Source organism: Macaca thibetana, chromosome 10 (genome assembly GCF_024542745.1).
Source record: "Macaca thibetana thibetana isolate TM-01 chromosome 10, ASM2454274v1, whole genome shotgun sequence".
NCBI classification, from domain to species: Eukaryota; Metazoa; Chordata; class Mammalia; order Primates; family Cercopithecidae; genus Macaca; species Macaca thibetana.
The window spans coordinates 69,005,175-69,027,735 of record NC_065587.1 but is presented as its reverse complement, the minus strand read 5'-3'; the positions used below and the strand labels follow the sequence as shown (position 1 = coordinate 69,027,735).

The 22,561-nt window shown below is 50.7% G+C and overlaps 2 protein-coding genes across 6 annotated transcripts in view; one reads left to right on the top strand and one right to left on the bottom strand.

Moving 5' to 3' along the window:
- The window catches only part of REM1 (RRAD and GEM like GTPase 1), a 753,594-nt gene that overhangs the window by 137,547 nt on the left and 593,486 nt on the right, over positions 1-22,561 (top strand). The window lies entirely within an intron of this gene.
- RBCK1 (RANBP2-type and C3HC4-type zinc finger containing 1) lies at positions 1,386-22,551 on the bottom strand. Of its 4 annotated transcripts, XM_050807139.1 has the most exons (12): positions 21,829-22,551; positions 20,582-20,726; positions 12,573-12,666; positions 12,262-12,460; positions 10,713-10,834; positions 10,436-10,609; positions 9,193-9,353; positions 7,980-8,091; positions 4,922-5,101; positions 3,829-3,927; positions 3,324-3,467; positions 1,386-2,064 (listed from the first exon to the last, which is right to left on the bottom strand). In XM_050807139.1, exons 1-12 carry the CDS (start codon positions 21,848-21,850, stop codon positions 1,984-1,986), a joined length of 1,533 nt encoding a protein of 510 aa, XP_050663096.1. In that variant the 5' UTR covers positions 21,851-22,551; the 3' UTR covers positions 1,386-1,983. The 4 variants fall into 4 exon arrangements, with proteins under 4 accessions (XP_050663096.1, XP_050663097.1, XP_050663098.1 ...); XM_050807140.1 differs by lacking the exons at positions 12,573-12,666; positions 20,582-20,726; positions 21,829-22,551 and having other exon boundaries at positions 9,193-9,444; positions 12,262-12,454; XM_050807141.1 differs by lacking the exons at positions 9,193-9,353; positions 12,573-12,666; positions 20,582-20,726; positions 21,829-22,551 and having other exon boundaries at positions 12,262-12,454.

Genomic DNA, 22,561 nt, shown 5'->3' with positions numbered 1-22,561 from the left:
CCGTCTCACCCTCACCTGTGATACACTGTGGGTAGAGACCCACTTCATTTTCCTCTTAAGAGAAAAAGGATCGTGCAAGGGCACTGGAAAGGCCTGGGCGTGAGTCCTGGGGTGGTCAGGACTGTGGCAAACCGGAGGGTATATACCACATGAAGAGACTTGACATCTCTGCGACTCCATTCCCCCCATGTGGAAGTGAGGACCTGGCATTACCAAGCTTTGACATTTTCAAGAGAAGCTGGGCATCGAGATTTTAATGTAGTAAAAGATGTTGCCAATTTAAAAAGATTGGCAACCAATTTAAATTTCTAAAACATTAGGTGGACTGATTACAGCCGACGGCACCACAAGAGAACAATCTCTGCTTTTGTCTGGTGCCCAGGCTCCTGAGAGACACTAGGCCAGGCCCTGGCAAGAGAGGGAAGAGTGGGTATGAGACAGCATCTGCCCAAGTGGGTCCCATCCATGCGCCTGCAGCCTGGCTCTCCTCTGCTTTTCCTGTTTCCTCCCAGTCGGTGGTTCTGCCTGGGCCTTTCTGCCTCCAGGGCCGGGAAGGCTGCCTGAGTGCGCCCCTCATCCTCTGCGATGGTCGACTGCCCTGAGCCAATGCCGGTAGTGCCGGCAGGACCCAGACCACTCACACATTCTCGGACAGCTCTGCGCACAGTGACTGGGGCCAGCTCTTGAGTCTTGGCATCCAACAGCAGGTGGCAGTGCCTTTCCAGAGGCCAGAACAGGCCCTTCCCCACAAAACCACAGGCCTTCAGCAGAAGAGGCGCCCTCCACCTGCTATGATGATGGTCACATCACAGCGTGGACAATAAATACCAGATCTCAAAAGGGGAAGGAGGGTGGGTCACAGAATGGAGGAAAAACTTACAGAATGAGCATCCCAGGACCATGTCTTAGTCACCTCTGACCAGCACTGAGTGGGTGCTAACCAATACTGCTGAATCGATACTTTGCTGTCTTGCTTGAGATGTGAAAATTAGGATGGACCTCACCCCTCAACTGCAGCAGCTTGGTTCCTTCTTGAACTATCGACCTGCCAACCCTGGATGCCTGCTGAGAGGTCAAAAGGGAGCAGGAGTGGCAAGACTTCCCCTCCCGCCCCTAAGCCCATCCTTCTCTGCAGACTTCACATACTGCACACTCCGCCTGTCCTGGCTGACGAGGACCATAGCGTCCCTGGTCCCCGAGGCTGGGCGTGGGGTCCACGTCTGGTAGAAAGGTCCCAGTGCTCAGTCACAGCCTCATTCTACCATCGATGGACTGACAAGTCAACTTTCTGAGGCAGTTTCCAGAGACCTCGGGATCCTACCTGTGTGTAGGGTCCCAGCCCAGGACATTCACTTCCTCTCAAGGACATCACACTCATCCTTTCGCGGAAAACCATTTTAATTATAATAGCTTACACACGCTGCAGAGAGGGAGACGCAGAACTGGACCTGAGGGGCTGTGCTTTCAAACTGCCCAGTCTCCTTCCCGGCTCTGAACAGGTTAGCAAGAGTTCTAAGCGCCCCGGGCCTCCAACCACAAAGGCAGAGAACAGTTAGCCCCGGAAAGCTGACAGGGGAAGGCAGGGAGGCTGAGAGTGCTTGGTATTCGAAAGATCGAAAGATGAGTGTTGTGGTGGGCGGAGTATGGAGTCACACAGAGGCTCCACCCAGCAAGGCCTCTGGCCAGGGGCTGTGTTTAAGGCTGGGGTCAGGCAGAGGTGGGAGCTGCAGGGGAGAGAAGTCTGGCTGGCAAGCCCCAAGGGAAGGACAAACGCACTGGGGCAGATGTGACCATGGACAACAGCAGTGCAGGCAGGGCCCCTACAACGCTACAGCAAGCAAGGCCGTCCACGAAGCTCAGGGACTTGGTCTCCGCACAAAAGCATCTCCCAGCCAGAAGTTGGAGCCAAAGCCCCAAGCCCAGCCCTGCCCCGTAACAGAATGTGGATGTGGGGCTGGGTCAGCATGGGGTCCCACCACTTGCTCAGTGGCAGTTCTGACAGCTTGGGTGGCAAGGAATCCCATTCACCCTGCAGCGGCAGCCCCCGCTGGTGTCTCCTGGGCCCTAGAAGATGACAGGAAGAGAAGAGAATGTCAGGGCAGTGCAGAGACTGCCCCCACAGCCGAGTACTCTCCCACCTGGGCCTTTGCCTCTGCAGGCCCTCCTGCAAGAATGGCCTTGTCGGCCTCAGCTGCCTGATGGAGAGTCACTGAGGCCTTTTCTGGGCTCCCACAGCACTCAGTCTACCCAAGCCTACATCCAGGAACAGGCCAGGGAGAGGATCTGACCACTCTGCATATTCTAGACATGTCAGCATACTGGCAGCATGCAAGAAGGCAGTTTCCTCCGCCTCTACCTGTCTGAAAGTCTACCTGAACGTTACAACAGGCTCCCAATTCCAGAGCACACCCCTAATAATGACAGCTACCATTTGCAAGAGTGCTCACCAAATGACAGACTCTCTAAGCACTTCTCTTGCAATTTTTCCACTTGATTCTGACAACAAGCCTGAGATAAGCCCAGCTATCATCTCCATTTCACAGAGGAAATAGGGCTGAGAGAGGTGAGCGGCAGCCTAATCACACAGTCAGTATGTGCCAGAGCCAGGGGCCAATCCACCTCTAACTCCAGATGGAACCTTTACTTGCTGTCCTCTAGGGCAAGGGTGGGCAAACACCTTTTCTACAAAGGGCCGGTCATTTTGGGCTGGGCAGCCATATGGCCTCTGCCTCTGCAGTGTGAAAGCAACCACAGACAACATGTAAATGAATGAGCACGGCTGTGCTCCAAAGCACTTTACCTATGGACACTGAAATGTGGATTTCATGTAATTTTCACGTCACAAGATAGTCATCTTTTGGTATTTTTTCAACCATTTAAAGATGTAAAGGACATTCCTGTGGCCGGGCACGGTGGCTCACGCCTGTAATCCCAGCACTTTGGGAGGCTGAGGCAGGCGGATCACCTGCGGTCAGGAATTTGAGACCAGCCTGACCAACATGGAGAAACCCTGTCTCTACTAAAAATACAAAATCAGCCAGGCATGGTGGCGCCTGTAATCCCATCTACTTGGGAGGCTGCGGCAGGAGAATTGCTTGAGCCTGAGAGGCAGAGGTTGCGGTGAGCCGAGACTGTGCTATTGCACTCCAGCCTGGGCGACAAGAGCGAAACTCCGTTTCAAAAGAAACAACACTCTGACCTCGGGAGCTGTACGAAGTCAGGTGCTGGGTTGGATATGGCCCATGGGCTGTAGTTTTCCAAGCCCTCCTCTAAGGCAAACCCACAAGGGCACCCTCTCCACACCACCACCAGCGAAGACTCACCCCGGGGCCCCAGCGTGGGCCCTTGGTGACCCAGCAGATCTCGGTGTGGCAGACGGTGCAGCGGATCCAGTCGCAGCCGTCCTTCTTCTGTACCACGATCTGGCACTGGGGGCAGCGCATGGCCTCGCCCTGCAGCAGCATCACCTGGAGCGGGACAGGCGCTGGCCTTGGGGCCGGGCTGGGGCAGTCACCCAGCCTGGCTCCTCCCCATGGCAGGGAGAAGATAGAGACCCTCTGGTGCTGTGGAGTCTATCCTGTGCAGCTCCGCCAGGCCAGGCTCCGTCCAGCAAGCCCCTCTTCATTCCTATGGTCTCCACCCTCCACCCAGACGCTCTTCCCAACATGACAACTTGGCCTAAGTCCCATCTCTGGATGGAAGTGACAGCCAGAAGGGAGACCAGAGCCTCCAGGGATGTGTGAGCACAGCCCTTGCTGAGAAGCCCCCAGTCCCCACCTGGATCCCAGAACTTAAAATCCCTAGGCCTCGGCCCTGTCCCAGCCTCACCTTCAGCATCTCTGTCGTCTGCCGGGCAGCCACATCATTCTGAGCCCGCAGGGCCAGGTCCTCCTGATACTCCTTGCAGTTCATCTGCTCGTGGATGGCCTGCAGCAGGTGAGGGACTCAAGGTGAGAAGGTTCCTCAGGGGGTTAAGAAGCTGGGAGAGGTGAGGCGCAGGGCAGGAGTCCACAAAGGCACTTAATGCCTCTAGGTGTAGTCACTGGCAGGACCTCACTTTGTCAAGCATAAGCCATTTTACAGAAGAGGATACTGGCACCAGGGAGGTGAAGTCAAGGTCATCACATATGCTAACAGCAAAATATACCTCAGCCTCTTGAGTAGCACAAGCTACCAGCACATGCTGCCACACCCAGCTTATTTAAGTTCTGATGGGCACGGAAATCCCTTACACCCGTAAGGTGAAACCCCGCATCCCTGCCAAGGCCCTGCCCGGGGTTACAGGCCCAATGACCCCAGACTGAGCTTGCTCAGGCTGAGTATGAGACCAGGCTCCAGACCTGTTTACCGGCTCCTTACCTTCCACTTTTGAGATGAAGGGGCAGGGACAGGCCTAGGGGAAGGATCATGCAGGGCTGTCTGGGTTTGGGGTCAGCACTCAGTTCAGGACAGGGGCGGAGACGTGGCATAGGGCCAGGGTCGGGCATTAGTCTGTGACAGGTTCAGTCAGAAGCCAGGGTCAGAGCTTAGTTCAGGGTCTGGGCTGAATATGGGACCACCTTAAGTGACAAGTGCAGGGTCAGGTTTGGTCAGAGGCCGAGTCTATGGACTTGGATGGGGTCAGGGCTCAGTGTGGGACTGGGATTCAGTCTGTGACTGGGGTTGACTGGTCCCGGGTCAGGGCTCCATTGTGGACCAGGGCTGCCTAGGTTGGAGGCTCCATCTGGGGCCGGGTCTGGGACCCCATCTGTGGGGCCAGGGCTTGGTTCAGGCTCGAGCCACACTCTCCCACCGACATGCAGCTCTAAGTCATGACTAGCAGGCCAGGGTCACAGCTCCCTTCCCAGGAGAACACGCACTGCAGCGTGGTAAGCTCCAGGCAAGATGACAGTGACTAGGTGGGGTGAGTCCCTGGCCCCACCTTGCAGAGCAGGCAGTTGACGTGGAAACACACAGGGCAGGTGAACTCGTTGACATCATCCTCAAAGAAGCACCATCCCTTGCAATCTGGGGTCTTGCAATGGTAGCTGAAGGCACTGCGGTTTTCAGCAATGGAGATGCCCAGGTCTAGAAATCGCTGGTAATCCTCAGGGGTCAGGAGCTGCCAACAGACCACGTCCTTGTTGCTCAGGATTCAGAACACCTGACATATGACCCTTGACCACCATATACCTTCCAGAAAGCCCCCAGCCCATAAACTCCAACCCAGGCCAGGCTTTTTCCTTCATGTGATCCTCATAGTGTTGAAAAACTCCATTCAAAAAGTGGATTTTAGGCCAGGCGTGGTGGCTTATACCTGTAATCCCAGCACTTTGGGAGGTCAATCAAGGCAGGAGGATTCCTTGAGGCCAAGAGTTTAAGATCAGCCTGAGAAATACAGTGAGACCTCATCTCTACAAAAAAATTAAAAAAAAAAAAAAAAAAAAAGCAGGTGTGGTACTCACACCTGTAGTCCCAGCTACTTGGGAGGCTGGGTTGTGAGGATTGCTTGAGCCCAGAAGGTCAAGACTGCAGTGAGCCATGACTGATGCACTGCACTCCAACCTGGGTGACAGAATGAAATCCTAGCTGGAAAAAAAAAAAAAAAGGAAAAGAAAAGTAAAAAGAAAGTGGGGGGAATTTCTAAAAGTTTTGGTGGTGGATGGTGGTAATGGTTGCACAACAGTGTGAATGTACTTAATGCCACTGAACGGTACACTTAAAAACTGGTTAAAATGGTAAATGTTATGTCTACTTTCTCACAATAAAGAAAAGAACAAATAATAAGCAATGTGGGGAAAGACATGATTAAACTAGTAACCTATAAAGAAAATGTGGTACATATACACAATGGAGTACTACTCAGCCATAAAAAAAGAATGCCATTCTGTCGTTTACAGCAACATAGAGGAACTGGAGGTCATTATGTTAAATGAAATAAGCCAGGCACAGGTAGACAAACATTACATGTTCTACTTATTTGCAGGTGCTAAAAATCAAAACAACTGAACTATCGAAGACAGAGAGTAAAAGGATGGTTACCAGAAGCAGCGAAGGGTAGTGGGGCATGGGAAGGGAGTGGGGATGGTAAATTGGTACAAAAAAATAGAATAAGAACTGGTATTTGATAGCACAACAGACAGACTATAGTCAATAATTTAATTGTACATTTTATAATAACTAAGAAAGCATGACTGGACTGTCCATAACACAACGGATAAATGCTTGAGGGGATGGCTTCCCCATTCTCCATGATGTGATTATTACGCACTGCATGCCTGTATCAAAGTATTTCATGTACCCCAGAAATGTATACACCAACTATGTACCCTCAAAAACAAAAAATAAAAATTAAACAAACAAACAGCTGACCCACCAGCGAGGCCCAGGTGAAATCAGCGAGGCCCCGCCCAGATCAGAAGAACCATCCGGGTAAGTCCAACCCAAATTATAGTCATCCCTCGGTATCCAGAGAGAATTGGTTCCAAGATCCCTGCAGATACCCAAATCCAGGGATGCTCAAACTCTTTATATAAAACGGCATAGTATTTGCATACAACCTACCAACATCCTCCCATACACTTTAAATCACCTGTAAATTACTTATAATACCTAATATAACATAAATGTTATATTAACAGTTCATGCTGTATTGTTTCTTAAATTTGGTTTTTATTGTAATTTTTTTGTTTTCTTAAGAATATGTTCTATCCACCGTTGTTGAATTCTCCAGTGTGGTACCCACAGATACAGACGGCCAACTCAACTTGCAGATTTATGAGCTAAATAAATGACTGTTGTTTTGAGCCTGCAGTGATTTGTTACACAGTAAGTGCTAACAACAACAAAGGCTTACCATGTGACAAGCACTACTCTAAATATATATATAGTTTTTGAGACGGAGTTTCGCTCTGGTTGCCCAGGCTGGAGTGCAATGGCGCAATCTCAGCTCACTGCAACCTCCACCTCCTGGGATCAAGCGATTCCCCTGCCTCAGCCTCTGGAGTAGCTGGGATTTCAGGCATGTGCCACCATACCCGGCTAATTTTGTATTTTTAGTAGAGATGGGGTTTCTCCATGTTAGTCAGGCTGGTCTCGAATTCCCGACCTCAGGTGATCTACCCATCTTGGCCTCCCAAAGCGCTGGGATTACAGGAATGAGCCACTGTGCCTGGCCGCACTACTCTAAATTCTATACACATATGCTCTGCCATAATCTTTGTAATCCTGGAAATAGAAGCTGTAACTCTGACTCCAACAGAGATGAGACAGAGGCATAGAGAGGTTAAATATCCGACTTATGGTCACACACCCAGGCCACCAGGCTCCAGAGTTCCCCGACTATTTTTTTTTCTTTTTTTGAGGCAAGGTCTCACTCTGTTGCCCAGGCTGGAGTGTAGTGGCACAATCACAGCTCACCGTAACCTTGACCTCCCAGGCTCAAGCAATCCTCCCACCTCAGCCCACTCACTCCTGACCCCCGCCCGAGCAGCTAGGACTACAGGCGCACGCCCTCGCGACTGGCTATTTTTTGAATATTTTTTGGAGAGAGAGGGTTTTGCCATGTTGCCCAGGCTGGTCTGGAGCTCATGGGTTCAAGCAATCTGCCCACCTTGGCCTCCCAAAGTGCTGGGATTACAGGTGTGAGCTGCCACGCCGAGCCAAGTCCCTGACTCTTAACAACTCTGCTGTCTTTCCTTCATAGATGTGGTTTCTTGACTAGCTACTCCCCTCAATTCTTTCTCTGCTTGGGGTCTCAGCACCCCACATAGACAAATCTCTTGAAAAATGTCTGGGGGGCCAAGGATGGATGATCGCTTAAGCCCAGGAGTTTGAGACCAGCTTGGACCACATAGGGAGACCCCCATCTCCAAAAAAAAAAAAAAAGAAAAGAAAAGAAAAAGAAAGAAAAGATGCCTGCTGCCTGAGCCAGTCCCTACCTGCCTGCTCCGGGCCCAGTTCCTTAGGATTGGGGTATGTCTCCCACCCCGAGGCCTTACCGCCTTGATCTCCCTCTCCAGCAGCTTGCCCGAGCACGAGTAGGTGTTGTCAATGAAGGGGCAGGAGACCTCCGCCTCCTGGCTGTTGCGGATGGTGCCCTGCAGGCACTCCCTAGGGGAGGGGAGGGGAGAAGAGTTAGGATCATAGGAACCCCATCCACTGGGGACTCCACCCCTCACATGGCAAGGCCTGACCCCAGGGGCCTCACTCAGTCACCCCAGGTGGGCTTCTCCTCAATATCCCCTTCCTTCCCATCCCTCTCACCAACCCATCACCAAGGCCTCCAATCCTGTCTCCATATGGCCGCTCCAATTCTCTGGTCCAGGCCCCACATCCCCCGCCTGGGCGACTTCAGGAGCCTCCTCACTGGGCTCCCTGCATCCATCTGGCCCCTAAAGTCTATCTCAGAACAGCAGCCATGTCTCCCCAGTGACCCCCATCCCACCCAGAACAAATCCCAACTCCTCATCGCTGCTCACAGACCCAACACCTCTCTATCCTGCTCTTTGATTACCCCCTTCATCCCTCTGCTCCAGCCACCAAGAGACCTCCTCAGCCTCCTCCAACACGCCAGGCCCACACCTACAGCAGGGCTTCCAGTCCCAGCTCTGGAGCTACCTCCTTGGAAGCTTCCAGACCACCCTTTCCAGGAAGGACTCCTGTTGTCTCTTAACGTACTGTATGTAGCATTTGACATAATTCACAAGGACATCAACCAGTGATTATCCAATTCACATCAGCCTCTCTGCTGGAACGTAAGCTCCAGGAGGCAGGCATGGAGCCTGTCACCCAGGGACTGCTCCACAAGGGTCTGCTGTGGTGAGTGGGTCTGTGTTCCCCACATTCAGGGGTGGAAGGGCCATGACAGGAGACTCAGAAACTGGCAGATGCCCACAGCGAGGCTCAGAGCAGCGTGGCTGCAGGAGCCTGGGCGGTGAAAGGTAGAGGGGAAGGGAGGCTCTGGAGTCTCCACCCATGCCTGCGTTCATGTCTAGGCTGCTTCTCTTACAAGCCATGTGGCCTTGGGTAAGCTGCTTGGCCTCTCTGCACCTCAGGTTCCTCATCTGCAAAATGGGGAGACGGAGCCTACCTCGTAGGTTTTCGCGGGCGTCCAGTGAGGTATCAGAGCACAGGGCCCCACCCACGTCCAGCCCTGCGTAACTGGCGGCTTTAATAAAGCTGCATTGCCGGGGGTGGGATTGGGGGCCGCACCTGCAGAAGGTGTGCAGACACTCACGCAGCACCACGGCCTCGCCGGGCGCCAGCACCGAGTAGCACACGGGGCACTCGGCGGGCTCGGTGTTCAGCACCAGGCTCCTCTGGTCCAGCTGGACGTGCTGCAGGTAGTTCCCCTCCTGCTGCTGCTGCTTCCGCTGGGCACACGGGGCGGGGCCACGGGGTGGGTCAGGGCCTCGGGGGCGGGTCAGACCACGAAGGGGGAAGGACCGGAGGGCGTGGTCAGGGCTGGGTCAGACCAGCAAGAGGCAAAGCTGGGAGCCAGTCGGGATCGGGGATCGGGGATCCGGGATGGGGGTGGGCAGGGGTGGTCAGGAGCAGGAAGGTTGGGAGGGGCGGGGCTGGGAGAGAGGCCAGGCGGACCATGGGGAAGCCAAGGGAGGGGAGGCCGGCCAGGTAGCCAGGGAAGGCATCAGGAGAGGGAGCAGTGGCAGCAGGGAAAGGAAGGGGGCCAGGGTCTGAGTGGTGAGTCAGGTAGCAGGGCAGGGCCTGGGCCAGGGCTGGTGGAGCCAGCTCAAGGTCAGGGGTAAGGAAGTGACAAAGCCAGGGAGCAGAGCAAGGCTGAGATGAGAACAGGAGTGGGCTGGCCAGGGGTAGCACCGGGTCCAAGGGGAATGCAGGTGGGCCAGGGGTGAGATCAGAATGGGGAGCACTCGGGGGTCACTGTCTGTGTCATTAGTGTGTGTGTCATGATGGGGGCGGGGGAGGGCTAAGGCGCAAGACCAGGGTTGGGGGTCATCCCCCTAGGGAGCAGTGAGGGGCCAGGCCAGGCTCTCAGGAAGTCAAGGGTGGGCCAAGCCCAAGAGGGATGAGGTCAGGAGTAGGAGAGTCCAGGGGGAGGTCACGGGGAGGTGGAGTAGGATTAGGTCACAGGCAGGTGAGGGTGAGGTCCGAGCTGAGGTGTGGTCATGGCTAGGATGCTAGGGTCATAGCCAGCCATACTTGTGTGGTGTGTCAAAGCTAGGGATGGAGCCACAGCTCACGTGGGAGTGAGGCATGTGAATCTGGATGTGCGTCACAGCCAGGGAGTGGGTCTCAGCCACAGGGTGACCTTTGAGAGAGGGCAGGTCACAGCCAGGTGCAGGGTCACTGCCAGCAGCGTGGTTGGGAGGGGCAAGGCAGTAACGGGGAGGAGCGGCAATGCACAGGTGTCTCCCTTCCTGGCCTACACCTCCCCCATGCGGTCTGCAGGTGTCTGTCCAGGGACTTCCGCACCCACCTGCTGGTACTGACGCAGCGCCTCCTCCTCGCCCGCCAGGCGAGCTCGCTCCTCCTCGTCGGGCTGGTATGAGGCGGGGACCTGGTAGGCCTCGGGGCGTGCCCGGCAGCACATCTCACAGCCAGGCCGCGTGGGCTTGTTGATGAAGGTGCACCCGGGGCACTGCCAGCCCACCTGGGAGCAGAGCGGGCTGTGAGCCGGACTGGACAGGGTGGGGCAAGGGAGGGGCACAGAAGAGGATACTGAGGCCAGGGAAGTGTGGTCAGGGACAGCTTACCGGTGGGGGCTCGGGCACTGCATCTGGCTGCCCCCGTCCGGGTTCCTGGGGGACCCTGGGCTTTGGGGGACCTGGTTCCAGAGGGCCCCGTGGCTGCAGCGTGAGGTCCTTGAAGCCCAGATCTGTGGAGAAGGGTTAAGGGGTGGTGGTTCCACGTGGCCCGCTTGGTCCACACCCATGGGGGTGGGTCTCCCTGAGCCAGCCAGGCAGACCCTCCCCCTATCCTCTCCCTCCTCCCTGGGGGCATCTCCAGCTTCCATCTGGCCAAATGGGCATCCTGGCTCCTCCAGGGTCAGGGTCCCTACTCCACCCGCAAATGCTTCTATGTCCTCTGAGCTTCAAAATCTACCATAACACCTGCCTTTTTGTGCCTCCTGAAGGATTCACCAAGTGGGACACAAGAGCACCGCTGAGGCGGTCCTGCCAAAACAGTGGCTCACTCCATTCCCCAGGAAACATCAGCCCCTACCCCCGCCACAAAAAAGAAACTGGCCTAGACTCTTTGAAAGGGATTGAGACATGACAGTTGAATGCCAAGTCTTTGCTATAAATGATAATAGTGGGACAGCTGGTAAAATCTGAGTAAGATCTGTAGATCAGATACCAGTACTGTATCAGTGTTAGTTTCCTGAGTTGGATTGTTAGGCCTAGTAATGTAAGAAAATGACCTTTCTTTTCAAGGGAATGCACACTGAATTATTTAGGGGAAAGAGACATCATGGCTGCAACTTACTCTCAAAACGGTTCAGAAAATAAAATAATTTTATATAGAAAGAGAATGATAAAAGAAAGCAAATATGGTAAAACCCACATGAAAGGCACACGGGAATTCTTTATATACTACTTTGTAAAATTTGGCAACTTTTCTGTAGGTCTGAAACATTTCACAAGTTAAAAATTAAGAATAGGCCGGGCGCGGTGGCTCACGCCTGTAATCCCAGCACTTTGGGAGGCCGAGACGGGCAGATCACGAGGTCAGGAGATCGAGACCATCCTGGCTAACACGGTGAAACCCCGTCTCTACTAAAAAATACAAAAAACTAGCCGGGCAAGGCGGCGGGCGCCTGTAGTCCCAGCTACTCGGGAGGCTGAGGCAGGAGAATGGCGTGAACCCGGGAGGCGGAGCTTGCAGTGAGCCGAGATCCGGCCACTGCACTCCAGCCTGGGTGACTGAGCGAGACTCCGTCTCAAAAAAAAAAAAAAAAAAAAAAAAAAAAATTAAGAATAAACACTAGTTATCATCACCGTCATACCCAGTTTATGATTTTAGCAAACTGGGCAGCAGATGGGACTAACCTTGCCCAAGGTCACACAGCTGGGAATGCCAGAGGCTGGATGGAATCCACCCGTCCCCATGCCAGCTGTTGTCATGATGGGTCCCTGAAATGCTCCCTCCCATGTGTCTTAGGTCCTCTCTTCCCCACTTGGATAGGGTCCTCTGGGTGAGCCCCTGACTAAAAACCCAGGGGCTCTGCCCCTGCTTGCCCTACACTCTCAAGTGAGTCCAGGGCCCCTGCTGGGTCCCACGGTGCTCGGGGCAGAGCCTCACCTTCCAGCATCCGCAGCTGCCGCTCCCGCTGCAGCTCCTGAGGGTTGAGGGAGGTGTTGCGGGCTGATAGCAGATAGAGGTAGGCACTGTCCCCATTCTGCCGCACCCCATGGGAGTGCAGGGTCTCCTGGTCTCGTGCCAGCCGCTGCCCAATCACCCACTGCTGCAAGACTGGTGGGAAGCCATAGTCCAGAAAAACCTGGTGGGGGCACCGAGAGAGAGAGTGGGAAGGCAGGGCCAGAGGAGAGAGAGGAAGCAGGAGCGAAAGGGAGAGCCTCCACCCCAGTGTCGCCCTCAGCCTCCTCACTCACCATGTCTTTGAGGGATGCCACTGTCATATCAGGGCGCACTGTGAGCCAGATGGTGACAGTGTGCATCTGAGCATCCTCCACGCTCACCCACAGCCTGCAGAGAACAGCAGGGGCTCAGCATGGGCTCTGGCCAGGGGTCCAGCCTCAGCCACCGGCTACAGACATGTACGTATTTGCACACAGGCGCATGGCCATGCACATACACACACACAACCCCCAGTCTGGGGTAGGCCCCCACCCATGCTTCCTCCTTTATTAGAACCCAAAGTTAGGCCCCTCCAATGGCTCCATGCTACTCTTAGAATCAACTCATGGCAGCACACGAGGGCCTCCATGATCTGGCGCCTCCCTGACCTCTCCAACCTCTTCTATCTTCTCTCTCCTGCTCCTTAGTCAAACCACCAAAAGTTGTTGTTTACTATATGCTAAGACTATTCAATGCACTGAATGTGTATTAACTCATTTAATCCTCTTAATGAACCCATCAGGCAGGTACTGCTGTATCCCTGTTTTACAGATAAAAATGTGAGGCACAGATAGGTTACAGTGACTCTGCCAAACTAAGCAACTAATAACTGTTAGAGGCAGGATTCATTTGTATGTATTGATTTACTTTTAAGGCACAGGCTCTCTTTCTGTGGCCCAGGCTGGAGTGCAGTAGTGCTACCTTGGCTCACTGCAGCGTCAACCTCCTGGGCTCAGGGGATCTTCCCATCTCAGCCTCCTAAGTAGCTGGGACCACAGGCTCATGACCCCATGGCTAATTTTTTAAGTTTTTGTAGAGACAGGGTGTCACTGTGTTGCCAAAGCTGGTCTCGAACTCTTAGCCTCAAGTGATCCTCCTGCCTTGGCCTCCTGAAGTGGGATTACAGGAGTAAGCCACTGTGTTCAGCCAGAGGCAGGATTTAAATCCACATGGTATTATTCCAGAGAAAGTGGTTTTAACTTTCTCGAGGATCCTCCAACATTTTTGAAAAATCAAAAGCATGAGAAGATGAAAAAGCAGAACTGACCCCAAAGCAAACAGAGATCATTTAGGGTATAGAACAATAAGCAACAGTGAAGTCTAAGTAGTACCTTCAGAGAGATTTGGGAAAACATTGCATTCAGAAAGCAAGAAAAGGCATGAAGTAACCAAAAAATGAGAAAGAGTCCTGCACGTTAAAAGTGACTGCTGAATCCCAGCACTTTGGGAGGCTGAGGTGGGTGGATCACAAGGTCAGGAGATCAAGACCATCCTGGTTAACACAGTGAAACCCTGTTTCTACTAAAAATACAAAAAAAAAAAAAAAAAAAAAAATTAGCTGGGCGCTGTGGTGGGCGCCTGTAGTCCCAGCTACTCGGGAGACTGAGGCAGGAGAATGGCATGAACCCGGGAGGCGGAGGTTGCAGTGAGCCAAGATTGCACCACTGCACTCTAGCCTGGGCGACAGAGTGAAACTCTGTCTTAAAAAAAAAAAAGGAAAAAAAAAAAAGTGACTGCTGACTACCTGAACCTTTATCTCTAACTACCAGTTACAGGAAAAATGGGAGATAGTAAATGACACTATGACAGTCTGGGTATTTGTCCCCGCCCAAATCTTATCTTGAACTGTAATCCTCAGTATTGAAGGTGAGGCCTGGTGGGAGATGTTTGGGTCATAGGCACAGCTCCCTCACAGCCTGGAGCCGCTCTCACCGTAGTGACTTCTCGCCACAGTGAGTCCTCGTGAGATCTGGCTGTTGTAAAGTGTGGCACCTCCCCCGCAACTATTTCTCTTTCTCCCTCTCTCACCATGTGAAGTGCCTGCTCCCGCTTCAGTAAAAGCTCACTGAGGCCTCCCCAAAAGCCAAGCAAATGTCAGGACCATGCTTCCTATGCAACCTGCAGAACTGAGTCAATTAAACCTCTTTTCCTTTTTTTTTTTCTGAGACAGAGTTTTGCTCTGTCGCCCAGGCTGGAGTGCAGTGGCGCGATCTTGGCTCACTGCAAACTCCACTTCCCAGGTTCACGCCATTCTCCTGCCTCAGCCTCCCCAGTGGCTAGGGCTACAGGTGCCCACCGCCATGCCCGGCTAATTTTTTGTATTTTTCGTAGAGACGGGTTTCACCGTGTTAGCCATGATGGTCTCCATCTCCTGACCTCGTGATCCGCCCACCTTGGCCTCCCAAACTGCTGGGATTACAGGCGTGAGCCACCGCGCCCCGCCAAACCTCTTTTCTTTGTAAATTACCCAGTCTCAGATATTTCTTTGTAACAATGCTAGAGTGGCTAATACATACCATGAAGAGGTAATGGATAGATCCAGAATATGGGGAAAATTCTAGAGGTCAAAAGACCAGGTTTCTTAAAAAAAACTAGTGGCATAAAAATAGAGAAGAATAAAAGAGACTTAAGACATATTAAGAAATGCTATGTGTAGATCTTGTTTGGCTCTTGATTTGAAGAAAACAAACTGTAAAAAGCACTAATGAAATAGGAAAATTTGAATATAAACAGTGCATTAGGGGATTTTAAGGAATTCTTATTCCTTTTCTAAGGTGTGATAATAGTATTGAGGGTTTTTTGTTTGTTTTTTGTTTTTTTTGAGACAGGGTTTCGCTTCTGTCACCCAGGCTGGAGTGTAGTGGCATGATCTTGGCTCACTGCAGCTTCAATCTCCTGGACTGCAGTGACCCTCCCACCTCAGCCTCCCGGGTAGCTGGGACTAGAGGGGCGCACCACCATGTCCAGCTAATATTTTGTAGAGATAAGGTTTCACTATGTTGCCCAGGCTGGTTCTGAACTCCTGGATTCAAGCAATCCACCTGCCTCAGCCTCCCAAAGTGCTACGATTACAAGCATGATCCACCGTGCCCGGCCAAGTCCTAATTTTTTGAAGACACATACTAAAGATTTAAGGATAAAATAATATCTGAAATTTGTTTAAAAGTAGTCCAGAAAATGTTCTTAAAATTCTTCAGGTAAACAATTTGAATACCCAGTCGACTGTCAATGAATTGAGAGAGCAAAATACAGATTTTTTTTTTTTTTTGAGGAGTCTCACTCTGTCGCCCAGGTTGGAGTGCAATGGCGCGATCTCCACTCACTGCAAGCTCTGCCTCCCAGGTTCACGCCATTCTCCTGCCTCAGCCTCCCCAGTAGCTGGGACTACAGGTGCCCGCCACCGCGCCCAGCTAATTTTTTGTATTTTTAGAGACGGGGTTTCACCATGTTAGCCAGGATGGTCTCGATCTCCTGACCTCGTGATCCACCCGCCTCGGCCTCCCAAAGTGCTGAGATTACAGGCATGAGCTACCGCGCCTGGCCTAGAAATTTTTAAACATGCAAAAACTAAAAATTTACCACATTTTCCACATGAAAAGTTCTTGAAAAACAAAAATAGATGAGTCTCATACAGGAGAATAGAAGAAAAGTAAAACATGAAAAGGACTGGATCTTAACCCCAAAATGTTCTTCCAGCAATAAGGGTTTTGAAACATAAAAGTGCATATGGTTTCGACTGTGCTAGTTATTCTATAGTGAATAATATTTCCATAATCAAAATACTATAAATCCTTTCTAGTAGTATTGCACTTTTACAATCAACCTAGAGGCAAAGCATAAAAGCCTTAATTATGTTAGAAAACAAAATTTTTAAAAGCTATAATCTTAACACTATCAACAAAAAAATACAGCTGGAGCTCATTCAATGTCACATCAAGATCGCTGGTGAACAGCAGAGCATCACAAAAACAGCTGCAGTCAAAGCTTAAACACTTAATTTTAACTTACATGCTATAAATGCATATTCACTGGCCAGTCTCTAGGTGTAGAGCCAACGGCTTTTCTCTCTTTCTTTCTTTGAGACAGGGTTTCACCTTGTCACTCAGGCATGATCATGGCTCACTGCAACCTCAACCACCTGAGATCTAATAATCCTCTGGCCTCAGCCTCTCAAGTAGCTGGGACTACAGGTGTGTGCCACCCAACCTGGCTAATTTTTTCATTTTTTGTAGAGACAAGTTCTCACTATGTTGCCCAGCCTGGTCTTAAACTCCTGAGCTCAAGTCATTCTCCTGCCTGAGCCTCCCAAAGTGCTGAGCCGCCATGTCCAGCATAAGTTTATACCTGCTGACTGGAGTTTCCCATGGATTTTTCTTTTTTTTTGTATGAATCACATCCATAATCATGATCTATATATTTTTAGTAGCGGCTTCTTTAAAGTGAGCAAGAACTTAGACACACTCCTGAAGCATCAGAGCACAGAGCCCTTCTGGATTTTTACTGTATTTCCTTACTACTGTCTCACCCAAAAGTGTTAATCTGTGTGTGTGTGTGTGTGTGTGTGTGTGTGTGTCTGTGTGATTTGTCTCTTGTCTTTTTAAAGCAATCAGCTTATTTTCACAGAAACAACTCTTTCAGTGCTCATGTTTTATTAATTAATGTAACAGCTAAGTAAACTATGTTTACACATACAACATACAACAGGTATCATTTGCTAGGAAGCATAGGGTCCATCGATGAGAACCCAACAGCAGGTCTGGAGAGGTGCTGGTTGCCCACAGCCTCTCAAAACTCAGGTTCTGATCCAGCAAGTCTGAGGTGGGACCTGAGATTCCCCCCATGTTGTGGTCCAGGGGCCACACTTTAATAGCAAGATGGTGGCTGACATTGTACATTTTACAAAGGAAACGCCAGTGCCAGTTAGTTAATTCAGGGGATCAACTGGAAGTCAACTGGGAAAATGTCCACAATGATACTTCAACAAAAAAAGTCATGAAAAGCAAAGGTGGAAGATGAGTATGTTAACTTCCTCATTTTTCATAGCAAGGAGTACACAGGTACTGTCTCAATCAACCATTTCAAGAAGTAGATATACCAATATTTTGTTTAAAATCAAGTGGCCAATGATCTACAGATTCAATGAAATCCCTACCAAAATCCCATTTGTTTTTTTTTCTTTTTTGCACAACCAGACAAGCTGATCCTAAAATTTATATGGAAATTCGAGACTTGCAATAACCAAAAGAATATTGAAAAAGAACGAAAGCTGGAGAACTTCCATTTCCTGATTTCAAATACTATGAAGTTACAGTAATCAGAACAGTGTGGTACTGGCATAAGGGCAGATGTATATTATAGTTCAATGGTATAGAAATGAGAGTTCAGAAATAAGCACTCATATTTATGGTCAATTAATTTTCAAAAAGGTTAAGATGATTAAACAGGGGAAAATAGTCTTTTTAACAAATAGTGCCGGCACAACTCAATATCCACATGCAAAAGAATGAAGTTGGACCCTTACCTCACACCATATATAAAAATTAAATCAAAATGGACCAAAGACCTAAATGTAAGAGCTAAAACCATAAAATATTTAGGAGAAAATATAGAGGTAAATCTTCATTACCTTGGATGAGGCAATGATTTCTTAGATATGACACCAAAAGCACAAACAACAAAATAAAACATAGACTACCTGGACATCATCTAAATTTAAAACTTTTGTGCTTCAAAGGACACCATCAACAAAGTGAGAAGACAACCCACAGAATGGGAGAGAATTTTTGCAAATCATGCAGCTGATAAGGCACTTCTATCTCAGATGAATAAAGTATTCCTACAACTCAATAATAAAAACATAAACCCAGCTGGGTGTGGTGGCTCATGCCTGTAATCCCAGCACTTTGAGAGGCCAAGGTGGGTGGATCACCTGAGGCTTCAGGAGTTCAAGACCAGCCTGGCCAACACAGTGAGACTCCATCTGTACTAAAAATACAAAAATTAGCTGATGTGGTGGTGGGCACCTGTAGTCCAGCTACTCAGGAGGCTGGGGCAGGAGAATCATTTGAACCTGGGAGGCGGAGGTTGCAGTGAGCTGAGATCGCACCATTGCACTCCTGCCTGGGCAATACAGTGAGACTCCATCTCAAAAAAAAAAAAAAAAAAGATAAACCCAATTTTAAAATGGGCAAAAGACCTAAATAGGCAAACCTCCAAAGAAAATATGCAAATGGCAAATAAGCACATGAAGATGCTCAACATCATTTGTCATCAAATGGTTAGGAAATTGCAAATCAAAACCACAATGAGATACCTCTTCAAATTTACTAGGATGACTATAATAAAATAGATAAATAACAAGTGTTAGAGAGGATGTGGAGAAACTAGAACCCTCATATATGCTGGTGGGAATGTAAAATGGTGTAGCCACTTTGGAAAACTGTCTGGCATTTCTTTAAAAGGTTAAACATAGAGTTACAGTATGACCCAGCAATTCCACTCCTACTATATACCCAAGAGAAATGAAAACATGTCCACACAAAAAGTTGGACACAAATGTTCATGGCAGCATTGTTTATAATAGCCAAAAAATAGAAACACCCAAATGTCCATCAACTGATTTAATCAGTAATGATAATGAGGTATGTCCATACAATAGATTATTATTTGGCAATAAAAAGGAATAAGGTTCTGGCTGGGCATGGTGGCTCACACCTGTAATCCTAGCACTTTGAGAGGCTGAGGTGGGAAGACTGCTTGGGCCAGAAGTTCAAGACCACCCTAGGCAACACAGCAAGACCTTATCTCTACAAATTCTTAAAAAATTAGCTGGGTGTGATGGTACACGCCAGTAGTCCCAGCTACCTGGGAGGCCAAGACAGGAGGACTGCTTGAACCCAGGAAGTTGAGGCTGTAGTGAGAGATGATGGCACCACTGCACTTCAACTTGGACAACAGAGTGAGACCTCATGTCAAAAAAAGGGGAATGAAGTTGTTATACATGCTACAACATGGATGAATCTAGAAAACATGATCCTAAGTGAAAGAAGCCAGACACAAAAGGCCACATGTTGTATGATTCAACTTATATGAAATTTCCAGAGAAGGGAGATCCCTAGAGATAAAAAGTAGATTAGTGGTTGCCTAAGGTTGGGGAGTTAGGGAAAAGGTAGAGAGATGGAGACTGACTGCTAATGCGTACCAGGTTTCTTTACAGGATGATGAAAATGTTCTAAAATTGATTGTGGTAATGGTTGCACAAACTTGAATATACTAAAAGCCATTGAACTGTATACTTTAAATGGTTGAACTGTATGGATAAATAAATAAATAAAACTGTTTTAAGAAAAATCAAATGGGACCTACCATGAAAACTGAAAATCAGAAACCATAAAACTATTGCCTTACTATCCAGTAATGAAAAAGCAGTCAAAAAAGAACCATAGACACTAATGTTTATTGAGTGCATAATACACGCCAGGCACTGTGCAAAGTGTTTCAGCATTGAGTTTAAGTCTCCTGGAGCAGAGACTGACAGTATCCATTCTCTTCCCTTCCCTTACCAAGCAAACCCCTGAATTCTAGTTGAATATCCTGACTATACAGTCTTCCCTCAAGTTGAACTGTAGCTGTACAAATCAGTTCTGGTCCATAGAAATTAATGGAAGAAGTGTGTACAACTTTTGAGCTATGCTCTTTAGAGGAATGTGGAGGGGTGCCTTTCTTCCCTTCCTCCTGTGATGTGATGGCTGGATGGAGCTGGAATGGCCATTTTGCACCATGAGGAATCTGGGAATGAAGGGCAGAACAGTGAGAGAAGCAACATGAGCCTCTGAGGACTGTGGGGAGCAGAACCCCCCTATCTGGACTCCCTGCCATAAATTTGTTTACATCACTGTTCTGTTTTCTTCTGTTGTGTAAGGACTAACATACAGTACACCTCCTAACAACCCTATGAGATAGCTACTGTTACGGTCATCCTAATACAGTACACCTCCTAACAACCCTATGAGATAGCTACTGTTACGGTCATCCTAATACAGTACACCTCCTAACAACCCTATGTTATGGTCTGATTTTTAACATGAGGACACACTGAGAGGTGAAGTGACCTGCCCTATATTTCACAGCTGATTAATGACATAACTAGGGTTAGAAGCCAGGCCTGCTGAAGCCAGAACCTGCCATTAGGAAGAACTGTTTTACAGGCAAGAATGTCCTGTCCTGTTGTCCCTAGGGTTCAGGCCAGCCATGCACTCCTCACCTGATGTCCTGCGTTGGGGAGACCTCAGGCTTCAGTTGCACACTCAGGGGCACCCGTTGCTCTGCCAGCCAGATAGCACACTTCATTGCCACCTGTTCATCCCCGCCCGCCACTGCTCGGGTGAGGCTCAGGGCCATTTCCTCTGCTGAAAGCCAGTACAGCAGGAGCCAGTTAGCACAGGGTTTTATTTTCAGGAGGTGGGCGTAATGGGGTAGGAAAGGAGATGATCCTTTGTGTGTGCTGCTTTCTCTGTCTTCCTGGTGAACTCCTACATATCCTTCAGCACCCAGGCTAAAAGTCCCTTTCTCTGGGAGGGGTTCTTTGATATTCCCCACTCCTCCTCACTCTAGGCTCATTTGGTTCTGTTTGTCCTTCATATTCCCAGGGTCCCTCATACTTCTATTCATTTATCCAATAAGCAGTTATTGAGCTCCTACTGTGTGCCACCCACTGTCCCAGGAACTGGAATCCCACAGAGATTTATAAACAGGGTCCCTCTCCTTATGGATCTCCCTGCCCAGTGGGGAGACAATGAACAAGTTTAACAAGAAAAAAAAAAAAAGTCAGATTGTGATCCTTGCTGGCAGGAAAATAAACAGGTTAAGGAGACCAGGGGAGGCTTCTGGGAGGGAGTAACACTGAAGGTGAGACCTGAAGGAGGAGAAGCTGCACGTGTCAAGCCCCAGTGGGGAAGAGTGGTCCAGGTGGAAGGAAGAGTAAGGGCCTTGGCCAAGAAATGGTTGGATGAGAACCGAAAGAAGCCAGTGGGGCTCCAGTAGAGTGAGCATGGCGGGGTGACTGAGGAGAGATGTCCTGTGGGCCACCCAGGGGCTCTGGGTTTTGTTTGTAGAACACAGAGGGGCATGGGAAGGTTTCCAGCAAGGCAGTGACTGACTTCTGTTTTACAACCCTAGGTGCAGGGGGCAAGAGAAAAGGCAAGGACCCCTGCTACTCAGGTCAACTGAGGTCTGTATCCCACCAGCCCAGGAGGTCTCCAAGTTCAATGCCCTGTGTCCTCTGCGAGTCCCCAAGCCCCATCTCAGCACAGAGCCGGCCCAAGGAGTTCTCAGGGCCCCAAGATGGCTCTGGAAGCCAGTAGGTACTAAAGGAGGAAACTGATGGGGAGGGGGGCAGAGGGAGGGCAGGCTAAAGCCCCCTCTCCAAGGTCCTTCCAGGCAGGCAAGGCCAGGTCCTGCGGGGCCCACTTCCCACCGGAAGGTCCCCAGCCACCTCCAGCCTCTGCCCACCTTTCTTGGTCTTCTCGTCCATCTGGCGTGGCTGCGCCCATCCCCCTGCGGGGGACCGTGCCTCCTGGGAAATGCTACCTCCGGGTCGCCTGGGAGAGGCGGGAGACCAGGAGCAACTCAGCCAGGCCGTGTGGCCTCCGGCGCGGCCCAAGTTCTGTCTGTGCCTCGCTGTCCCCGCGGCAATCGGGAAGCATCACACTGCCTGGTGACCAGGCCGGGATCCCGAGTGGGGCGGTGAGAGGGCAGCGGGCGCCGAGACAAGTCCGCACTGGGCGCAAGAGGAAACGGGACCAGCCGAGGTGGGGAGAAGCGGGGAAAGGACGCCCGGACACCGCCCAGCCGGGGCGTTCCAAGTCCCGGAGGACCCCCACTTGCGGGAGCACTCCTGGCGTCCTGGGTCTCAACGCAAAGCCCTCTCTCCTCCCAGGAGGCCCCAGTTCTTCGCAAGCGGAGCGGCTTCGGCGGAAGAGAAAGTGAAAGTGGCGGCCCCGGAAGTGGGGCGGGACTGGGAGGGGGGCCGGAAAAATTGTCGCCTCATCCGGGACCTCCAATGCCCGGCCACCCGGCGGCGGCGGACGCCGAGGGCGGGGTTCCAGCGCTCCCGGCGCTCCTGTTTGGGGCGACCCCACCCTGTCCTCCGGGGCTGACCGCGGACCCCCGGACCCCCGCCGGGCTCACCCTGCGGCCTGCACCGCGGAGCAGCGGGAGGGGGCAGGGCCGAGAGGCGGGGTGG

Excerpts from the sequence above, each read along its gene's own strand:
- RBCK1 (XM_050807139.1), bottom strand. The coding sequence starts at position 21,850 with ATGGACGAGAAGACCAAGAAAG. Across the intron at positions 12,461-12,572 it reads TGGCATCCCTCAAAGACATG|GTTTTTCTGGACTATGGCTT; the intron begins GTGAGTGAGGAG and ends TGCCCCCACCAG. Across the intron at positions 9,354-10,435 it reads CGCTGCGTCAGTACCAGCAG|CGGAAGCAGCAGCAGCAGGA; the intron begins GTGGGTGCGGAA and ends CCGTGTGCCCAG.